Source organism: Nicotiana tomentosiformis, chromosome 5, assembly GCF_000390325.3.
Source record: "Nicotiana tomentosiformis chromosome 5, ASM39032v3, whole genome shotgun sequence".
In the NCBI taxonomy this organism is placed as follows: domain Eukaryota; kingdom Viridiplantae; phylum Streptophyta; class Magnoliopsida; order Solanales; family Solanaceae; genus Nicotiana; species Nicotiana tomentosiformis.
In genome coordinates this window covers 18,257,257-18,268,232 of record NC_090816.1, presented here as the reverse complement: position 1 = coordinate 18,268,232, position 10,976 = coordinate 18,257,257, and the positions used below count along the sequence as shown (strand labels likewise).

General features: G+C 37.1%; 1 protein-coding gene across 1 annotated transcript; it reads right to left on the bottom strand.

The window, feature by feature from the left end:
* Positions 1-505: 505 nt before the first annotated feature.
* Positions 506-1,568, bottom strand: LOC138891982 (uncharacterized). Its single transcript, XM_070175672.1, has 3 exons — positions 1,422-1,568; positions 1,129-1,320; positions 506-853 (listed from the first exon to the last, which is right to left on the bottom strand). The coding sequence occupies exons 1-3, from the start codon at positions 1,566-1,568 to the stop codon at positions 506-508; spliced, it is 687 nt and encodes a 228-aa protein (XP_070031773.1).
* Positions 1,569-10,976: the final 9,408 nt, after the last annotated feature.

Below are 10,976 nucleotides of genomic sequence, written 5' to 3'. Positions count from 1 at the left end.
CAACCCGGGTTACCAAATCACGGAGGCACCAAACCTATTAAGCGGTGCCCAAATACAAAAGTTTACGACCATCCTGAAAGAGGCTCGGAGATGTCCAAATCTCGTAATCAGAAAGTAAGGCCTTTATAAAAACTAGAAACCTGCTAAAACATTATCCTCAGCAAAAGCATCGTCTAAAATTACTTAAGTATCTTGAAAACCTCCAGTCACACCGTGGTTTCAAATCCTCGAGCAGACAAAGTTGTATCGAGGTCGGGCTCCGTTTGGACCTCCGAAAATTGAACGCCCCGTAACTACATTTGATTCTATGCTAAGGAATCAAAAATATTACATGAATACAAATTATAAAAAGATGTTGGAAAAGTTAAGACACGATATTGCTAGAAAGGGAAAATTTCATATATATTCCGAAGTATATTTACAAAGGCCCAATAAAAAATGACCTCAAAATAAACAAAAACGTATACATGAGGGAAAAACAAAAACTAAAAAAGTACTAAGGTATCTACGCTTGGTCTTCACTGGGGTCCGACTCGTCGCCGGAACTGTCGGAGCCCTCGGAGCCTTCGACACCTTCAGGCTGGTAAAGCTCCTTTGCCTCGGCCTCGAGCTTTTTGGCTTCCTTGATCTCAGCCGACATGTCAAAACCTCGAGCGTGGATCTCTTCGAGCGTCTCTCTTTGGGACAGCCGTTTTACATATTCAGCCTTTGTCTTTAGGTGGGTCTCGACTGCCTCCACATCGGCCTTGTACTGGGCCACCATTACTTCGGCATCAGCAGAGGTTGTTTCTAATTTGGACTTTATTGCCTCATATTCTCTACCGAGGGTATCTTGCTCTGCGATGACCGAGCTCTATTGTACTCGAAGATCATCATTCAATTGTGACCATTTATCAGCTTGTCCTTCGCCACCGGGAGTTGGATCTCAATCGATGCCAGCTCCTCCTTTGCGGTTTCCTTCTCCGAAGCCAGTAGGTCCATTCTGCCTTTCCACCCTTCGACCATGGCCTTGACCTAGTTCATCTCGGCTCAGAGCTAGTCGATCAGGTCGATCTTTTGTTGGACATGCGAGATTGTGTTGTTAGTCACCACGACTAGCTCCTCGGTTATAGCTTCAAAGACCTTTACCTTTTCGACCCGGTCGACATGTTCCCGCTTTAGGGTCGAAGCTTCCTTCTGAGCCTGGTCCAGCTCGTCCTGTAGGTCTTTGACGGCCCCATCCTTTTGCTCACTGAGAAGCCTGTATATGTCTTTCTTCTGCACCTGCTCCTTGAGCTCGAACTCGATCTGGCTAATTTCTAAGCGGTACCGGAGGAAGCTCTAATGCTGAAACACCGAGGCCTGCAAAAGAACAAAAATTTTAAGAGGCGTCAAAACTTAAGTGGAATTCACAAAGGGGAGTAAAAGTGTCGATATCTTACCCGATTTAGTGCCTGTTGCGCCTCATTGAAAAGACTTGATGCACCCACCTCGTTCATTTTTGCCTGGTCCTCCTCGGTCACCAGGAATCGGAGGTATCTAGCTGCGCCCACTAGAGCGGATAGAACCCGAGCATCCTCCAGGACCATAAGAATAACTGTTCTCTTGCGGCCGGGGTCCACGCTCGGTGCGGGAAACTGCTTCACCAGTTTTGGGTTCGAACTCGGCCCACTAGCTCATGAGGGAACGTTCTTCCTCAGAATTGCCAGGTCGCCCAGACCGGAAAAATCTTCCAAAGTAGACATATCCATGCCATCGAAAAAGGAGTTGAGATGGTCGTCTGCACTCTGAACACCTTCGCTTAACTTTTCCTTACACAGTTTGGCCTCTTAAAGCATGGACTCGGTATATGAGGGTATCTCAATGATATCGATTACATCGGTCGCCTCCTTCAGAACATGAATTGTTTCTTGGGAGGTCACAACATCCGCCTCCACTTCGGCCTCTCAAATCAGAAGAGGATCGGCATCATAGCCCCTTCCCTCGGTCGTCGCCTGCTCCCCGGCAGGGGTCGACCGATGGGCGACGAATATGTCACCTTCTTCGAGCTCATCCCTGATCCGGTGAAGAAATTTAGGGTCCGATACCCTGGAATTAGTATTCTTCTTGGGCTTACGAGTCTGGGAAGCCGCCCTCTATCCGGGGAGCCCGAGGACTTTCTTTTCCTCTTCTTCTCCCCCGCGTATCCCAAGGCTATCCCAAAATGGAGGGATCAATGGACGCATCCTTGTCTCCTTCCACCGGCCTAAGTTCGGTGATCTTAGGCAAATTTATGAAGAAAAGAAAAAAAAGGTCGACGCTATATATGTTTGGGGCGTATTAATAACTATTCAGGGGAGAGCCATACCATGAGAACGGGCCTCCCATCTGCCCTTCGAAAGTTTGCGCCACACACGCTCGTAGTATGACATCTGCTTGCAGATTCCTTCGATCCACTCCTTGAGTCGGGGGACCACATTGGGAACCCAGGCAACAACTGTACAACCATAAATACTAGCGATGAGAGAAAAAATAAAGGATAATTGACACTTAAGGAAATACTACACTTATGAGATACATTCCACTTCTCGAGAAATGGCAGGAATTCGGGAGGGATCTGATCTTCAGTTTTTACCCGAATAAAATGCCCATGCCAACCTCGGTCTCGATCCTCATCGATGCTCGGAAAAGGAGCCTTGTTGGCTTAGCGAACAAGCTTGATTAGTCTCCCTCGGAAAATTCGGGGACTGTACAGACGGAGTAGGTGGTTGAGGGTGAACCGAGGAAATTCAGTGTTGTTTACAAAATGACGTAGGAGGATCACGATCCTCCAAAGGGACGGGTGGTTTTGCCCGAGGCACACCTCGTACCTCTTACAAAAGGCCAAGACTACTGGGTCTATCGGGCCGAGCATGAAGGGGTAAGTGTAAATACTTATATACCCCTCCACATAGATAGTAATATCGTCCTTGGGCCCGGGGATAACCACGTTCGTGCCTTCCCATTTACAGTCCTCTCGGACTGTGGGAAGTGTATCTTCGGTAACGGAGCATATGTATCTCCATAATCCTTCACCCCGATCTTGTTTGGAGGAGGCCTTCTCGACCTTGAAGTCATCCCCGATTAAACAACTTCCGGGTATAAGGCTTTTCATGGGGGGTTCTGGGGCCACCTCGGGAGCAGCTACCTCGACATTTGTCGTCGGGTGGGAAGATGAAGGGCCAACCTGCTGAGGAACTGATTTGGAAGTTTTTACCATCGTGATCTGAAAAATTTGAAGATTTGAAGGAAAAGTATGAAGGTTTAAAGAAACAAGTATGAAGGTTGAAGAAAAATGTATGAAGGTTTGAAGGTAGGATGAAGATCTAGGTAGAAATCTAAGAACAAATATGAAGATTTGAAGGTCAAAGATGAAGATATGAAGATTTAAAAAAGTTGAGAGATGCTAGAAAATTCGAAGGTAAAAGCTAGGATCGAAAAGTGAAAGATGTATAAAAGGTCAGAGCTTTTATAGGGAAAAATGTAATCAATACGCGACGTTTCACATTCGAAGGCAACCAGCCGATGATCGGCACGTGCCCGAAGTCAGAACGACGCGATTGATGGGATATTTCGGCTTGTCAGTCACCTCGGTCGTAACGTACGACAGAAGGAACTAGGGTTCATCTATCGTTTCCCATCATTTCGGCAAACCTACTTTCTGAGATACAGGGGGACTATCTGTATACGGGTGAAACCAGGGCTAACGCGTACCCCGATTACCCGGTAGGTCAAACAAAGCAAGGATATGACTATATGGGATCGGAATCGGAGCTGAGAACTTCTTGTACCGAGGTCCGAATAGAGTGCTCGTCGCCAGGCCTGATAAGACAACATTCCCTGAACCTAGAACGAGCTCCGAGACCTCGGAAAGGATGGCAACGATTGCACATGACTAACGGAGTGCCGCGATATTCGCACCCCACCGGATATCACGGTGCAGATCTCGCCCGATGATTCTGACCCATCTTTTGACTCTCTTTTTTTCTTTTTTCTTTTTTGTTTCTACTACTTCTTACTCTTTTCTTTTTCTTTTTTTTTTTTGCACCAAAAAACAAATTTCTATAGGACATCCCAACATTTACGGTCTTAGCAGCTGTTTCCCTCAATCTAGTCCTGTTTATATTTAGCTTTATGTTTTGTCCCCACTTGTCTCTTGTTCTTTGTTCCAAAATGAAACCTAAACCACCCCACGTTCCTATACAAAGAGGCGTTATCCAATTCCAAGTTCGCTCAGTGCACCATCCCACGATAATACAGAATCATAGGAAAGACTCCACGCGGAGGGATATGACGTTGGTAGCTTACGTTAATGCAAATATTAGTAGCTAATTTTATGGTTTGAATACGTGATTTATAGGTCATACAAAGATAATTTTATCGTTGCTTTAAGATTCTTGTACGCTTCCCTAAGATATTCACTACTTAATATACATAAATAATATATATTTTAAATAAATGTAAATATAGTACCCTTTGAAAACAACGCAACGGATGTGTCAATTTGAGTTTTGAGACAAATAAAGTCTTAGAAACTAGTGGCGAAGCCAAAAAGTATGTACAAGAAAATTTTAAAAATGCTAGAATTTCACATTGGATTTGAATTTGTGACCTAATTAACTCTTGAACCCTTTTGACACTATATTAAAATATTCTCTTATCTCAAGAAATTCAACGATTTACGTATAAATAAATAAAAAATTATTTTTTACTTTACTAGAAAATTCAATTAATTGGATCCTTTTATTGGCATCATGTTATGTTATCGGTGTCTAGCTAATGCTTTCATTTTCATTAAGGTGAGATCAAAGAAACAAGAAAATAAATATAGTTGTGCTCTTAAAAAGCAAAACTTGTACTGAAACAAAAAACCACTAGTAACTTTCTATAAAGTGAAAAAAGAAAAGAAAAAGAGGAGTGTTGCTCATTGAGTCATTTCTTTCTGGTGACATCCGCTCTTTCTTTCTATCCTTGCTTTTATTCCTTTTTTGTTGCTTGGAGGAATATCATTGATATCTGTCGTGTTTGGTATTATGAAATTTATACTACTAAATATATAATATAAGAATATAAGTTATATATATATACACACACACACACATTGAACAGTAAGAATTCTTACAATATCGTATAGTTTAATTTGCTGTAGCAAATTTATTAGTTACCGGTTTTACCTGATTACTGATTAATAATTATTATAAAGATTTATTTATAATTACCTTATAAATAAATTAATCATGTATCTATAATTACCTTATAAAACCTAAACTCCATAACAAATTAACCACCCTACCCTCCCTTGAAAAAAGGCTATTTGGAGCGGCCTTAGCAATGAAGTCTTGAGAAGGCATCCACCTTAGCATCCGCACTTGGGTGCAGCAAGGTTGAGGGAATAGAGGGTGGACGCGAAGCATCCACCCCAGCATCTGATGCTGAGAAGTTCAAGTTGAGGTGGACGCGAAGCATCCAACTCAGCATCAATCCCCGAAGCTGATTCTGAAAAGGAAAAGGAAAACTTTGGCCCGTGACTTTTGGACGTAATATATAAGCCAAAAATACCTCTTTTAAGTCATCTAACACACTTTTTGAAGGGGATTCGACCTAGGGAGAGGAAGGAGACGCCGTGGAGGCTGGATTTCATCTTTTCTTCCGCCAAACTTAGTAATTTTTATGTTTCTTTGTATGATTTATTGTTTGGCTACCATGTCTATGTGGAGCTAAATTTCACGTTCTAAGGTTGTGGCTCTTTCATAACTATTGTTATTCGAATATTGATGTTGCTTTCTTGATTTATCATATTAGTTTATTTATGGCAGAATAGTTAAAGACCCCCCTGAACTTGATACTTTTTGGCGCTTGTACACCTTAACTATTCGAGGTCCTACATACCCCCTTTCAACTTGATTTTTTGAAAGTTATTAACTCCTTAACGCGCTACATGGCAAAGAAAGTAACTTCAAATACGTTTGGGCGGGTGAAAGTGCCATTTAATTGCCACATCAGTCTAAAATTACTATTTTTGTTAACTGTTATTCTATCTCTAACTATAAAAATGATGAAATAACTTCTTCTTTTTTTTTTTAATTCCATTCCTTATATCACCATCATCATTCATAATTCCATTCATCTTCATTATTCTCATCATATTCTCATATTCATTTTGTGATATAACATCTTTTTCTTACTTTAGCAAAATAACAAATTTCTCCCTAAACTTACAGCATAAATTACGATTAATAGGTGTTAATCCCCACATAAATTTCTCCCTAAACTTACAGCATAAATTACGATCAAAAATTGGGTGTACTTTCGTAGAACATTACCCGCGGTAATGGTGTTAATCCCCACATATGGGACACATTTGGACAGTGATTGAGACCCATTTGGGTTGGGTTTGCCGGTTTCTTCCACCGGAGTTATACTTAAAACTGATTTGAGTTATCTTCCATCGGAGTCTTCGCCGGATTATTCCGCCGGAGTTATATTTAAAACTTATTTGAGTTAGGTTCGAGTTTTCGTTGATTCTTCCACTAGAGTTATAGTTGTATTTAAAACTGATTTGAGTTCAATTGAAAGGACCAATTTGATTCTTCCATCGGATTCTTCGTCGGATTTAAGTTGTATTGCCAATGAAATAGAGTAAAAGCCCTAATCTTTTATTAGAGCTTTAAATTTTTAATTAAATAAAAAATAATTTATTTTTTCACTGTGTACAACCATGTCAGATGAAAATTTCATATGGACCGCGCGTGGATGCACAATGCTAAGGTCCAACAAGTTAAGGAGTTAATAACTTTTAAAAAACCAAGTTGAAGGGAGTATTTAGGACCTCGAATAGTTAAGGTGTAAGTTCAGGGGGGTCTTTAACTATTTTGCCTTTATTTATTCAATCTTACGCTTAATTATTTGATTGCTTGGTCACCAATTGAATACTATCTACAAATTTAGAATTGAACTCGAAAGTGAGAATTCTAGATTGTACATAGGATTGAGTAGAGAAAATTCTTGAACCTCGGCATCGGAGAGCGAATTCATAGTTAGGATAGATATATACATGATTGCCTTGCTTGGTTGATTTACGGGAATTACAAATGCGTTCTTGTTAGTTCTAATTCAATAGACATATAAGCGTTAGGTTAGCTTGAATAAGCGAGTAAAAATTCGACATATTCTTATGAGCAATATTAACCTTGTCAACCAATAAGTTAGATGAATTAGTTTGTCAATTCAATTGAAGAATACAATAGGAATGTTAGATAGCCCATAATCCTGGATCATTTTCATTACATTGATAACATAAAAATCTACTCTTCCTTTGTTCAGAGTTCATTATTTATTTTCTGTTTAGTTAATTACTTTAGCATCACTACTTTTGGGTTTAATCATTGTTTAGATAATTAGGATAGTTTGATCTAGTTACTAGCTGATAACAAGTCCTCGTAGGTTCGACACTCTATCTTATCACTTTATTACTTGACGACCGCGTATACTTGTGTGTGCGTTTGGCCGCAACATGCGCGCTGACCCGCACCATCACTTTTTCCATCTCTATACTTATTCCACTGAACCTGGACTTTGATACCAGTTGTTAGGCTAAAACGGTACAATGACACTTTTAACGTGGTGTGATATTATTCGCTTTGGGCCAAGCTTACACGATTTTTTCAAAAGGCCTCACACCATTAAGAGATCCTTACACCTTATATGTAGGCTTCTAATCTTTTCAACTACCAATGTGAGATTTTATTCGGACACCCAACACGTACCACTCTATCTCTTTGTCCAAAAGAACACATACAATCTTTACTTTTCGGGTATCTATGACCTATAAACATTAATGTTGCATTTAAATAATTTTGTGCATAAACTGCTTTTACTTTTCCGAAAAGAAAACTAATAACGGAGTAGAAGGTTGTTAAAAGTCAACATTGCTAGGTAATCTTCTATAGAAAAAAGGCAAAAAACAAAAGAAGTACGCTATTAGTTTGTTCATTATAACCCCATAAAGTTCAATTGGATTGGAATTTGCTTTTACTTAATTTTGCAATTTCTTATAGTGGTTGGTGGAGTTGGCGGAGGGGATGTCTCAAAACCCAAGACATCAATTTGAATTTTCACGTGGAGCTTTTTTCTTATATCATTTTTTGTTTCTGTCCGATGTCGATATTTGTATTAGAGCATGATTATATCTAGATTCGTACTGTGTAAGACTCATTTATGGTGACTGCTTACTAACAAGAATCATGTCTACCAAGACAATCGTATTGATTTTTTTTTTCTTATATCTTTACTCTTTGCGTAGTTGTACTCAAGAAATTTCGAAGTATTTATGTTCAGACAAATATACCAATATTAAGCTCCAATAACTGCAGTTAGGTACGTTTGTTGTCTAGGAAAAATGAAATAGAGACAAATTTAGCTGAATATTTCTCCCTTTATTTATTATTTTTTAATTATTTGCAAAAATGTGGATCAATGATTGTGATCAAATAATGCTGAATGAGGAATCTATTTGAGATTGAAAGAAGACCATATTTAATTTTTACAATGTTTTTATTATTATGAAATTACTCAATTATCTTCCCTGTTGTGACACATATATCATTTGTTGTTCTTAACACTAGTAACTAGTAATAACTGTAATGTAACAAAATAAAATATTGTAATCTTGGTTAAATATTAATCTGCGTACAAAGTGGGGACAAGTTCGCTGGTCTTTGCATTTTGTGTAAATTTGACCGTTTTAACTCATAGAATAGGACTATAGTTGAGTTGACATAAGAGAGATGAGAATTGAGAAAAGAGAGGAAGGTAATAAATGAAAGGGGACAGAAGGAAACAGGTCTTTTTTCAGGCAAAGTAGAAAAAGATGGATGTGAGAGAGTATATCATTTTGTAATCGATTGCTTTATGATTGAAGTCCAAAGTATATGTCAAAAGAAAAGTAAGAAAAAAGGCTGTCCTAATTAAAGCTAACTTTACTTTTTTTTTATTTTTTTTATTTTACTTTTTTAGTCATTATGGCATTATGATGAGAAAATAGAATTGTTGTAGTTGTAATCTTGTACTCCAGCCCGTTTCAATTTAGATAACACATTTCGTTTATCGAGAGTCACATTAAATTTGATTAATATTTTAAAATATATTTTGTTATTATATTGATATGAGAAAAATTATAACTTATAATATTTTTTGCGTAATTTTTGAATATTTTAATTTTAATTTTAAAATACTAAAGTATTGTTTGGATGATTGTTACTCGTCGTATTGTATTGTATTGTTACCCCAGGTATTAGGTACAATGCTTGTTTGGATTGTTAATATAAAATTGATTATATCGTATTGTTAAATTCATTGTTCCGGAACAATGAAAAATCTCATTTTATAAAACAACCAAATCGGTGTGGTGGGATTGTTTCATATTTTTCTTTTTAATTACGTCCCCACTTATTATTATTCTATATTTTAATTTTAACTTTTACCCCATTATTTATATTTTACTTCACCTAACTACATACTTTGTCTCCATCTTTCTGTCGTGCATTATTTTGGTTAGTTTTCCCTATCATTTTTTTTATATTTTTAGCTCATCGATAATCTTTGCAAACTTTTTGCTGATTTTATTAACATATGTAATTTGCTTAGGTTTCTGCCATTCGAAACTACATGTACTTTTTTCCCAATGACCATATATTTTAATTCTCCTTATTGTGCTGCAACTATATCTAATTTTTGATGGGGTTGTGAATTATTATTTGTTTTTTGCATGAAACGAGTTTGGTGCTTTGGCTATTATGGTAGAATGGTGATTCCTTGTGAGGAAGACGGGGAGGTCATAAAAACAAATCATTTTTATGAGTAAGTCTTTAAAAGTTTACTATTTAAAATAATTGAGAGTATTTTAATAAACTTACAAGTACAATACAGTCAAACCAAACAATAAAGATGTTATTTAACAATAGCAAAATATACAATCTATCAAAACGTTATATCCATCAAAACGATATAATACAATGCAATACAATATATTATAAAACGATGGGTAACAATGATCCAAACAGAATGTTAGTTGAACTAATTTAATTTAACTTCAAAATTTAATCAAATTGATTCTCGATAAGCGATGTGCCGTCTAAATTAAAATAGAAGGAGTAGTATTATCCAACAGGTTCCCTTGATTTAGAGCCTAGATAGAGATAGGGGAAATGTTAAAAGAAAAAGGAAAGAGAATAAGTCCTAATATCAATAGCAGGATCAGAAATTTCATAAAAAGGATTTAAAATATTATGATGCGTTTAAGAGATTCAATAATTTATATATAATATTTACCTAACAACACCAATGTAATATTTTCCGATGATTTCTTTGGGCAAAGGTTGTTCTGACCACTTATGTGTAGGATGTATAAATGAATTTTCACATCTTGAGTTGTTGGGGGCAGTTAGGCGAATATAAAATTTGAAGTTTATGAATTTTTACAATAATTTTAAGTTAATATACAATAATAATCGAACCAACAAATTAAGTTTCGAACTAAATATTCATATATTAGGTTAATTTTTTTAATATAAATATAAAATTTATATAAAAATTATTCTGTTAACGTAAATCACACCTAATATTATAGAGCCGCCCCTGTGGGGGGGGGGGGGGTGAGGAGGTTTAGGGGGGTAAGGGAGCTTCTGTATTGTCTACCTCCCATTTAAAGCCAATCCTTTTGTTTGGAGGGTCATTATTAATTCTACTGCACACACCTTATACCTGTTTTTAATATTTGTTTGGAGGGTCATTATTCTATTTGTCTTGAATCACTTGTCACTTTTTGTATATGGAGTACCATTTTCAAGAATATTTTATTATTTGAACCAGATTTTTCAAGTACTATCTTTTTTAAAACAAAAAATTTCTATCGTGTTATTTCTCGTTCAGCTTCTAGGTAACTAATGTTATATTAAAATAGTAATAAATTTATGATTCTC